At 40.0% G+C, this 12553-nt stretch overlaps 1 protein-coding gene across 1 annotated transcript; it reads right to left on the reverse strand.

Annotated features, from left to right (window-relative positions):
• Window positions 1-2565: 2565 nt before the first annotated feature.
• Window positions 2566-7948, reverse strand: tmem119a (transmembrane protein 119a). The gene is made up of 2 exons (XM_084180643.1): window positions 7864-7948; window positions 2566-3843 (listed from the first exon to the last, which is right to left on the reverse strand). The coding sequence occupies exon 2, from the start codon at window positions 3826-3828 to the stop codon at window positions 2980-2982; it is 849 nt and encodes a 282-aa protein (XP_084036769.1). The 5' UTR covers window positions 3829-3843; window positions 7864-7948; the 3' UTR covers window positions 2566-2979.
• Window positions 7949-12553: the final 4605 nt, after the last annotated feature.

Here is a 12553-nt window from a genome sequence, read left to right on the forward strand (position 1 = left end):
TTTTCAAATACGCTCATGTCCAGTTTCAGAGCAAAGTACTTCATGTAGTTGGATTGACGGCTGTTGAAATATTGATTGCATCTTGTAAGGAAGCCAGGGGGAAAGACAAAGGAGCTCTCTCGTCATCTCAAGGCTCTGGTGCCTTTCACTGGCTTTGTGTTTGGGCATGACATTACACAATGGTGCCAGCCTCCTGTTCCTGGCCAATCAGTTGACACTAGTCATATTTCCCCCTGTAATGTGTGAGTGGGCAGAGTATTTCAAAGTTTGTCGCTGAAATATTTATTATAGTATATGTAATATGAACCTAAAAATACAACCGTAGCCTCGTCTGTCAATGCTGACAAAGTACATGCAGTAGCATGCATGTCACTATAATTGTCCTTAAGCGTTTTGGAGAACAAACATAACAAACCAGGCAGATTTTCTTCAAACATAGGCTACTGAAGTTATTCTTGGGTAGAAATCAATTTAGATGAAAATGAGGGGATCCAAAGTTGTATCAAATGTTTTTACACACCCTGTGGCCAAATTGTCAGCACTACCATTCAGGCATGGCCAAATTCCACATGGCAATTTATGTTATAGAAACACAGCTTAGTGAAAATTGTGAAATCTCTTCCTCACACTCAATGAAAGACTTTTGCACTTACAATTTCAATAAAAACAAATATATCAACAAAACCTCTTTATTGAAGCTGGACAAAAAGAAAATAAGAAAACTACCACAATCTACAGCAGAACTGAGGGTCACTGTAAAACTATCCTTAATGGGATTCAGGAGAATCATTGGATTTTAATTGACTTTAGAATAAAGTAAGTACCAGTATTTAAAAAAAGTTAGTATGCACTGACCTTTAACCACATACTCGCACCAGCAAATCACAGTTTTGTTTGAAAAATAGATTACAAAAAGCAGCTCTACCCTCTATCCATATAGCATTAGCAAATTCTCTTAAATAATAATCCATAAATCACTAATGAAAATGTATGTAATTTCAAAATGTCTAATTAAGTCCACTCAAAGAATAAGACATTTTTTCACATCAATTAATTGAGTATAGTTAGCAGAGAGACATATGCTTGGCTTTCTCTCTTCACAGATGCCAACTTTATTTTCTCTGTGTGATCTAATGGTAACTGCCAAATAAAGGAAACACCAACATAAAGTGTCTTAATAGGGTATTGGGCCACCAGAACGGCTTCAATGCACCTTGGCATAGATTCTACATGTGTCTGGAACTCTATTGGAGGGATGTGACACCATTCTTCCACGAGAAATCCCATAATTTGGTGTTTTGTTGATGGCGGTGGAAAACGCTGTCTCAGGCGCCGCTCCAGAATCTCCCATAAGTGTTCAATTGGGTTGAGATCTGGTGACTGAGACGGCCATGGCATATGGTCTACAACATTTTCATGCTCATCAAACCATTCAGTGACCACTAGTGCCCTGTGGATGGAGACATGGTCATCCTGGAAGAGACCACTCCCATCAGGATAGAAATGATTCACCATAGGTTGAAGGTGATCACTCAGAATGGTTGTGTATTTATTGCCGTTTACCTTGCCCTCTAAGGGGTTGAGTGGACCTTAACCATGCCAGGAAAATGCACCCCACACCATAAGAGCCCTCATTTACTCAAGTGTTTCCTTTATTTTGGCAGTTACCTGTACATCTCTTTAGTAAAGCTAAACTGAGCAGTACAATTTCCCAACAGTAATAACAACATGCAAACATCCTATAAATACTGTCTTGGTATAATATGTCTTGATATGTATTTTTTTTAAACTATCAACAATTGATGAACCAATCTCATATCACAATGACCGTTTTCTACATCAAGGGAAGTATTGGAGGAATCATATATATATACACTACCGTTCAAAAGTTTGGGGTCACTTAGAAATGTCCATTAAAATAACATCAAATTGATCAGAAATACAGTGTAGACATTGTAAATGTTGTAAATGGATATTGTAGCTGGAAACGGCTGATTTTGTATGGAATATCTACATAGGTGTACAGAGGCCCATTATCAGCAACCATCAGTCCTGTGTTCCAATGGCACGTTGTGTTTGCTAATCCAAGTTTATCATTTTAAAAGGCTAATTGATCATTAGAAAACCCTTTTGCAATTATGTTAGCACAGCTGAAAACTGTTGTGCTGATTAAAGAAGCAATAAAACTGGCCTTCTTGAGACTAGTTGAGTATCTGGAGCATCAGCAATTGTGGGTTCGATTACAGGCTCAAAATGTCCAGAAACAAATAACTTTCTTCTGAAACTCGTCAGTCTATTCTTGTTCTGAGAAATCATGGAATAGCCTTTTATAGCCAGTATTTATTGCTTCTTTAAATCAGCACAACAATGTTCAGCTGTGCTAACACAATTGCAAAAGGGTTTTCTAATGATCAATTAGCCTTTTAAAAGGATAAACTTGGATTAGCAAACACAACGTGCCATTGGAACAGGACTCATGGTTGCTGATAATGGGCCTCTGTACGCCTATGTAGATATTCCATTAAAAATCTGCCGTTTCCAGCTACAATAGCCATTTACAACATTAACAATGTCTACACTGTATTTTCGGATCAATTTGATGTTATTTTAATGAACAAAAAAAATTGCTTTTCTTTTTAAAACAAGGACATTTCTAAGTGACCCCAAACTTTTGAATGGTAGTATATATATACATACACACACACATACATACACATGATATGGCATATACTGTGTGTGTATATAGATATATATATATATAGATATATAGGCAGTCAGGCCTGAAATTCCTTCTGTTTTAAGGCCTTTGTATGCTAACTAGACCCAATTGTATCTGTATGCTAAAGGTACCCACAGAGTCAGATTCCACAGACAAGTTTGGCACACAGCAGCGGACGTACCCAGGGAGTTCCCTCTGCACAAGAAAAGGCCTCAATCTCCGTTTTTGCTAGTTTGCATGGTTGGAGCCCCAACCTATACTTAGTGGTTGGCCTTCCGCAGGTGGCAGGTGCAGACCATGGGCTGGCTGGTGCTGGGGCTGGAGCTCGGCTGCACCTCCTCAGCCTTCTGGCCTTTGTGCTTAGGCTCCACTCTACGCGTTTCCTCCTCCTCTACCTCCCTCACTTTCTGGACCTCCTTCGGTTTGGGCTCCTTGCCCACCTTTTCCCCCACCAGTGCAGCGGAAGGGGTGCGCAGATTCTTGGGGGTTCCCTGGATCCTCCTGGCAGAATCAGGCCCGCCGAAGACCCGACTCTGGACCTCACTGGAGGGTTCGACTCCTCCAGCTGTGTCGCCAATGTACTTCCTGGGTGGGTTGGCAGGGGGTTTGTAGGCCTCCATCTTGCGCTTTTGGCTCATGGTAGCGGCACAGCAGATGATGAAGATCATGACAATGAGGAGGGAGGTGACCACGATGATGATCAGCATATTATCCTGGAGGAAGTCCACCACCCGGGTGAGCATAAAGTCCTTGAGGCGGATCATGGTGATAGTGATGGTGTTGGTGATGGTGCTGACCAGGGTGGGGGGAGAAACAGGGGAGACATCGGTGGGGGAGACATCAACGGGGGCGACATCGACGTTGACGACATCTACAGGGGAGACATCAACGGGGGAGACGTTGATGGGGGCGACATCGACAGGGGAGACATCTACGGGGGAGTAAGGGTGGGGGGGGCCATCGATGGGGATTATGAGATCCGGCTCCCCTCCGTCACCACTGCCATCCATGGAAATTCTATAGACCATGGGCACATGCACTGCATTCCCATGGCCACAGAGCAGAACTAGGCTCACACATGCCAGGTGAAGAATCAAGTGGTTACTCATATTTCCTTCAGAATCCTGTAAAGACAAGAGACTTTCAATACAACATTTCTCAAAATTGCAGATGGTTTAGAAATGTTTTGATGTCAAATTCATGACTGTTTGGGCTGATTTCAAGAATATAGGCTTTCATTTTCTGCATCTATATTACATCAGCTACTGTAGGCCTACAACATGCCTCCCCACTGAGCACAAACTGGTTAAATCAATGTTGTTTCAACATAATTTGTCAACGTATTGTGATGTGGAATCTACATGGTAAATACATTGGATTAGAAAAAAGTAATCCACGCAAACTGTTGTTGAGGGTAAAATTTCAACCACAGGATTAAGTCTTCATGTTAACCCATTTTCAACTAAGACAAACCTTTTATGTCGAATTTGTATCCACTATAAGCAACAACAAAAAACAATAGCCTGGGCAGCACCTCCTACTGGAGAGTTGATATATCTACAGATATCCATTCTGTCCCCCATTCGGAGCTGCAACCTGGTCTCAGAGCATTTTGTATTACTCGGTACGTAAGTCCGACACTCCATTTAGTATGATATGTTAGGTTTCATATTGAGTTGCACCCCCCCAAGCCCAGCACTGCTTAGCTTTGATATTTGTCACTGACTACTACCAATGTGCTATAGTGAGAATGATTAAGTTATTCCAAAGGGTAGGTTCAACAGTGCAAATTATATCAATCACATATTATCAATGATGCTATTCATGCATAGGCGGCATGTAAGTTTCAAGTTTGGGGAAGCTAATTTTGATCATTAAAATGCGCCTTTATAATAAAGCAAAATATGTTTTCCCACTATTGTATTTTGAAATATTGCGATATGCCTGGCTGGGCCTCTACTTTTCACTGACAGTTACAACTCAACAATCATGTATTCGGTATTTGCCACGTGCGCTGCCCAAATTGTGCACGCTGCCTCTCCTTCCGACTGTAGGCAATGAGATTTAAAACACTTTTGTTTTTGTTTTAAGAAGCTAGTGATCCTCTGTGGCCAAATCATGCTTTCAGGGGCATATTTGGACATCTGGCAATTCTGGCAAATGCCAGATGGGCTGGACACTTTTTTGTTGGGTGAGCTTATTGAAATTGACAAACACAAAAATATGTTTTATATACAGTACCAGTCAAAAGTTTGGACATACCTACTCATTCAAGGGTTTTTCTTTATTTTTACTATTTTTTACATCGTAGAATAATAGTGAAGACATCAAAACTATGAAATAACACATGGTTACTACATATCATGTAGTAACCAAAAAAGTGTTAAACAAATCAAAATATATTTTATATTTGAGATTCCTCAAATATCCAACCTTTGCCTTGATCATAGCTTTGCACACTCTTGGCATTCTCTCAACCAGCTTCACCTGGAATGGTTTTCCAACAGTCTTGAAGGAGTTCCCACATATTCTGAACACTTGTTGGCTGCTTTTCCTTCACTCTGCCATCCAACTCATCCCAAACCATCTCAATTGGGTTGAGGTCAGGGTACTGTGGAGGACAGGTCATCTGATGCAGCACTCCATCACACTCCTTCTTGGTAAAATAGCCCTGACACAGCCTGGAGGTGTGTTGGGTCATTGTCCTGTTGAAAAACAAATGATAGTCGCACTAAGCCCAAACCAGATGGGATGGCATATCGCTGCCGAATGCTGTGGTAGCCATGCTGGTTAAGTGTGCCTTGAATTCTAAATAAATCACAGACAGTGTCACCAGCAAAGCACCCCACACCATCACACCTCCATGCTTTACGGTGGGAACTACACATGCAGAGACCATCCGTTCACCCACACCACGTCTCACAAAGACACGACGGCTGGAACCAAAAATGTCCTATTTGGACTCCAGACCAAAGGACAAATTTCCACCCGTCTAATGTCCATTGCTCGTGTTTCTTGGCCTAAGCAGGTCTCTTCTTCTTATTGGTGTCCCTTAGTAGTGGTTTCTTTGCAGCAATTCGACCATGAAGGCCTGATTCACACAGTCCCCTCTGAACAGTTGATGTTAAGATGTGTCTGTTACTTGAACTCTGTGAATAATTTATTTGGGCTGCAATTTATGAGGTGCAGTTAACTCTAATGAACTTATCCTCTGCAGCAGAAGTAACTCTGGGTCTTCCATTCCTGTGGCGGTCCTCATGAGAGCCAGTTTCATCATAGCGCTTGATGGTTTTTGCGACTGCACTTGAAAGAACTTCCAAAGTTCTTGAAATGTTCCTTATTGACTGACCTTCATGTCTTGAAGTAATGATGGACTGTCATTTCTCTTTGCTTATTTGAGCTGTTCTTGCCATAATATGGACTTGGTCTTTTACCAAATAGGGCTATATTCTGTATTTTTAAATTGTTTTTTGTGTGCAATTTCTCTGTTATACTAATCTATAATGAGCCTTTGGCTGATCAGTGGGCAACGGTCAGCCCCCATACCAAGATGGACCGGTCCGGTTTTCTGATATGCTGAGCGGAGGTCACTCAAACTCAGATTCAAAGTCAAACGCGGCATCAGCAAAGAGACCTCTGTCATCAGTTAGACAGCCAATATCATGAATTGTACAAACCTAAAAAAGGTGCCTATAAACGTAGAAAGTGCACATTCTACATTGTCACCTCAGTAAAGTGCATTATCCTCATGATTCATGTAATGAACGTGTCTGCCATGCCCCTATGCCTGTTTCGCTGGGGTATGTTGCTGTGATGAGCGACCACTCCTCTACCCGCATGCGCTTGAGGAAAATGCGTTCTGATCATATAACACTTCAAAATGCAATTACGGGAAAAACACAGCTTTGGAAGCTTCGTCCCCTTGTCCCTGTTGAAGATATTAGGCTCTCGGCTCTCTGTAGGTATCATTTTTATTTCTTAACTCTCAATATTTAGCTTAATAGCAACTATTTTACAACCAAGATAATTGATAAGGCATTGAGATATGGAGCGGCACACGCGCGAAATGCACACCGGCCTTTGCGAGGGTATAGGCCTATAGGTCTCATGGGTAGTAGCCTACAACTGCCGTTTTTTTTACATTACATTTACTGTTGGATGAATACATGGCTACTAACAGTAGGTATTATATTTAGAGTTAGCAATCTAGTTATTGGATTTTGAGTTTCTACTTCCTCTGGTGTGGAAACCCAAATTAAGGTGCCTATGATATTAGTTAGTGCACATAAAGATGTATGTAATTCATCTCTATTGAAAAGAAAAACCCGGGATATTCTGGAGTCCTATTTTGACAGTAAAAAATAACAACTATAGTCTAATTGTCAACCCAAAATTCATGTCAATCACTGGATTAGGTAGCACATCCAAAATATATTGAGTCATGCATTCCTGCTTGGACGTGTTAGATGAAACCACCTATTTATGTAATACCTCAGTAGTCTATTAATTACACTTCTTAATAAGGCACTATGAATGACTATATAAGATGATTACTAGTGATTTGGGTCCGACCAAATCATGGACTTGTGCCACCAACTGTAAAAGTTAGAGGCACCAGTGACACCAGGGGAAAATGTTAGTCTGGAATCTTTTAGTAATTAACACTTAGGGTAGGTGTTGATTCAGGGGAACACATATGACAGGCACTAATTTGCAATATAGCCTAATGGCTGGTTTACAGTCCGTCTATCGACATGTCTGTAGACAATTGTCGTAGCGACATCATGAACATTCTATTGTCGTCCGACATCAAACTTGTCGTCCTTATTAAAAAAGTACACAAACCACAGCCTCTGCATGACATCAGCAGCCCGGTGCTCCAAATAGCATATTTTCTCTATTTTAACACCAATAAACCCATCCATAAAAAAAATTAATCAAGTAAATAAATGTCAACCTAGCAAGCCAGGCAACTAAAAGCAATTTTCTAAACAATGTTTTGGTTCGTTGCTAGGTATTTAGCTAGCCAGTTAAAATAATTACCAGAGTATAGCTAACAACGTCTTAACTTGATCTACTTTTTTTCATTACTACAGGAAAATAAACCCACAACATAATTATTTACAAGGTAATGGTGAGCTTACAGAAAATAGCTTACTGCCACAGTGTGACAAAATAAAAGTAGGTCATTCCAAAGACAGACAGTACAGTATGAAAATAGGCTAAAACTACTCCTCCAATAGAAATCCCCGATCACACTTGTAGGTGATGTTATGGCGACTCATGCTAGAAACACGTAATCGGGTCTAACGGTCGTCTCGCACCGAACTGCGCATGTGCAGGCCGTCAAATCAAAGACACCCCTTCGATAAAAAGTCATTTTTGATGAAAATGTGTCAGTTTGTCACTTTCACGAGGTTGGAGTAATAACATGTTCAACTACTTAAGACATTGGCTCGAATCTAGGGTGTGCCTTTAGATTGAGAAAATGACCAACTAAAGAATAATGTTTCACTTCTTTCATTGACTTCTCTAACCCCAAACCCCGACCTGGTCTGCTTCGCAAGCGTTCCCGGAAGTCTCCCGAGTTTATAAACTTTGTGGTCATTCTATCAGAGAATTTAATAATTCTATCAGAGAATTTTATAACTCCATCATCTTGTCACAGGAGGATTTCCCGGTTGCTGTCGCAGTCCGGTAACCACAACAACGGACGTTGCGACAGTCACAGATAAACTTATTTCATGTCTGTGCAACAAGGAAAACGACAGTCGCAGCGACGGACGGTCTACAGCAGGGGTCTCCAACAGGTCGATCGCGAGCTACTAGTAGCTTGGGACCTACCTATGAGTAGCTCGCCAAACAATTCCGAAAGTATACGCAATTTTTCATGTGTTCCATCGCAAACTGTCAAAAACAAATCTCAGCTACTATCTAATCAATGCAACATTGACATTATCCCACCCCTGATTAGCCACTATTGGCTTAAAAAGCCAAACCTAAAACATCTGCCAATTAATTTCCAGGAATATTGACCCTGTCTGTGTAGTGCGCGCGTTTGTCTTACACTCCTTGTGTAGCCAGTTGATGCATAACCATCTTGTGGGTTGACAGCAGTGGGGCTGCTGAGGGGAGAATGGCTCAAAATAAGGGCTGGAAAGGAGACCATGGGTTTGATGTGTTTGATACTGTTCCACTGATTCACAGCATTTCATCATTTATGGATTGTCTGTAGCCCAATCACAAGGCATGCTTAGTCGGGAACGCCCGGCAAATCTGTCAGTGAACAGAATGCAGCCAAAACAGGCCATTTGCAATATTTCAAATACAATGGTGGGGAACACAGGTTGGAAAGCAAATGGCTCCTGCTGAAAAGAGAAGACTAATCTGTATGTAGGCTACCAAATACGTTATCAACTTCCAAATAGGCCTATTGAGTCGAAGAGCATTGTTTTAGAAAGTAAAACAAGCGAGAGATAGGTGGGAACTACACATGCAGAGATCATCCGTTCACCCACACCACGTCTCACAAAGACATGGCAGTTGGAACCAAAAATCTCAAATTTGGAGTCCAGACCAAAGGACACATTTGCGCAATTAAAGCCAAAACAGGCCATTCGCAATATTTCAAATACAATGGTGGGAAACACAGGTTGGAAAGCAAATGACTCCTGCTGAAAAGAGAAGACTAATCTGTCTGTAGGCTACCAAATACGTTATCAACTTCCAAATAGGCCTAATGAGCGAAGAGCATTGTTTTAGAATGTAAAACAAGAGAGAGATAGGCTTTTGCGATGAGCACATCGGCCATCGCGGGTGAGTGAGTTGCGCATCATTGGGTGAGTCAGTGAAACTGGAAAGCTTTTTTAGGACTATAATTTCATCATCATATTGTACAATATGTGTCTCCACACACCTAGCTCTAGGCTATTGATGGATTCAAGACAAGGTCATTTTTATTGATCTCAGTTTCTCAGTGTCAAAGTAGCTTGTCATTTCGATAATTTGTGAGGTATTAAAAAAATTCTGCTGAAGTCTCCAGTCAATTATTTAGAATTGCATGAAATGTGTTTATAAAAAGGCACACACAAAAATATCCCCATGTGTGCAACTTCTGCAAGTGCCTCTACCGCTCTATGCCAGCAAACAAGAGCGATGGTAATGAAAGCAATGCTTTATTATAAAAGGTGATTATTTTTTATGCGTTCCGGTACCTCAGAGCCCCATAGGTCACCCCCCTCTAGGGTCACTTTTTGTTCTGGCACCTCCCAATTTACAAATTAAGCACTACCTGTGTCTAAGTAGGGTGTGTAGGGTCAAGGTAGGGCAGGGGTCGGCAACAGGCGGCCAAAACCGCAAAGTGATTTATTTTTGTTCCCCAAAGTTTTTAGTAAAAAAAAAAAAAAAAAACGTTTATATATACAGTACCAGTCAAAAGTTTGGACACACCTAATCATTCAAGGGTTTTTCTTTATTTTTACTATGTTCTACATTGTAGAATAATAGTGAAGACATCAAAACTATGAAATAACACATGGTTACTACATATCATGAAGTAACCAAAAAAGTGTTAAACAGATCAAAATATATTTTATATTTGAGATTCTTCAAATAGCCACCCTTTGCCTTGATGACAACTTTGCACACTCTTGGCATTCTCTCAACCAGCTTCACCTGGAATGGTTTTCCAACAGTCTTGAAGGAGTTCCCACATATGCTGAGCACTTGTGGGCTGCTTTTCCTTCACTCTGCCGTCCGACTCATCCCAAACCGTCTCAATTGGGTTGAGGTCGGGGGATTGTGGAGGCCAGGTCATCTGATGCAGCACTCCATCACTCTCCTTCTTGGTAAAATAGCCCTTACACAACCTGGAGGTGTGTTGGGTCATTGTCCTGTTGAAAAACAAATGATAGTCCCACTAAGACCAAACCAGATGGGATGGCATATCGCTGCGGTAGCCATGCTGGTTAAGTGTGCCTTGAATTCTAAATAAATCACAGACAGGCCTGGCTTCCCAGATTTTTCATAGTGTTCTATTGTTTCCAGTACTTGCCTTATATTATCTCCAATGTATTGTCCATGTAAAAAACCTGTCTGATTAGAATGAATAATGCGCTATACATTTTGCTAGAATTTTTGCATCACAACACTGAAGTGTAAGGGGCCTCCAATTTTTTAAAATGGACTGAATCTTTATATTTCCCACTTGTATCCTGTTTCAGTAATAATGAAATCAGACCTTCTTGAGTGTCTGATAATCTACCATTTACATAAGAGTGGTTAAAACATACTAATAACGGTCCTCTGAGTATATCAAAAAAGGTTTGGTATACCTCGACTGGTATGCCATCCAACCCTGGAGTTTTCCCGGACATAAAGTCTTTAATTGCATCCAGAAGTTCCTCCTCTGTAATTTCACCTTCACATGAGTCTTTCTGTATGGCTGTTAATTTTACATTATCAATAGAAAAAAAATCCCTACAATTAGCTTCAGTTAGAGGAGATGGAGGCGACTGAAATGAAAACATATGCTTAAAGTACTGTGCTTCATCCTTCAAAATATCATTTGGTGAATCATGGGTGACTCCGTCATTTGTAATCAGTTTCAGTCAATTATATTTGGTAGCATTTCTATGTTGAAGATTTAAAAAAGAATTTGGTGCATTTGCCCCATATTCCATCCAGTTTGCTTTATTTTTATAATATATTACACTTGATCTTACTTGAATAAGTTTCTCAATTTCTTTTTGTTTTTCCTCAAATTTATTCTGAGCCTTTATGTTACAGTTTTTATTGCTATCTATCTGTTCTGTTAGACCTATTTCCTTTGTTAGTATGGACTCTTTTGACCTAAATTGCTAGTTAAAAACAAGTTATCATCCATTAGGCTTTGATTACATTTCCAATATCCTCGCCCATGTGGAAATTCAGTAAGAGTAATGTATATGCCATTTTATTTGATGGGCCGACCGCATTCTGTCCCCTATCAACACTTTTTTAAAACTTTTGGTGCCAACGAGAATGAGATAAGAAAGAAGTCAAGACGACTAGCTTGATTGAGTCTCCATCATGTATATCTCACTAGGTCAGGATATTTAAGCCTCCATATATCTACTAGTTCTAATGTATCCATGACATTCATGATTTCCTTAAGAGCATGAGGGTGATCGTTTGTAGTGTGATTTCCTTTACGGTCCATTGAGCTATTTAAAACAGTATTATAATCTCCCACCATAATAATAGAGTCTTGTATTGCTTGCAGGGTTGATCATTTATTATATATATATTGTCAAAGAAGTGCGGATCCTCATTATTTGGTCCATAAAGGTTAATGAGCCATATCTGTTTATGGTCCAATAATATATTTAAAATCATCCATCTACCTTGCGTATCTGTTTGGACAATTTGCACATTCGGATCGAAATTACTGTTCATTAATATCATCACCCCTTTTGAGTTTCTTTGCCCATCTGTCCTTTTTCCACACATCTTCATCTAGAATTGTTGAATGAGTTTCCTGTAAACAATATATATTATATTCCTTCTCTTTGAGCCATGTAAATATTGTTCTTCTTTTGTTATTATCTGTTATGCCATTACAATTATAACTGGCTATACTTATTTCACCACTTACCATAATGTGATACAAGTTTCAAATCAATTTATCATAATATATGTTTGTAAATTTACCAATAGAAAATACCATAGTGAATGAGTGTCCATATACAGTTGAAGTCGGAAGTTTATATACACCTTAGCCAAATACATTTAAACTCAGTTTTTCACAATTCCTGACATTTAATCCTAGTAAAAATTCCCTGTCTTAGGTCAGTT

Source organism: Coregonus lavaretus (assembly GCF_964263955.1).
Source record: "Coregonus lavaretus genome assembly, chromosome: 17".
Classification (NCBI taxonomy): domain Eukaryota; kingdom Metazoa; phylum Chordata; class Actinopteri; order Salmoniformes; family Salmonidae; genus Coregonus; species Coregonus lavaretus.

Coding starts and splice junctions, on each gene's coding strand:
- tmem119a (XM_084180643.1), bottom strand. CDS start 3,828: ATGAGTAACCACTTGATTCTTCACCTGGCATGTGTGAGCCTAGTTCTG.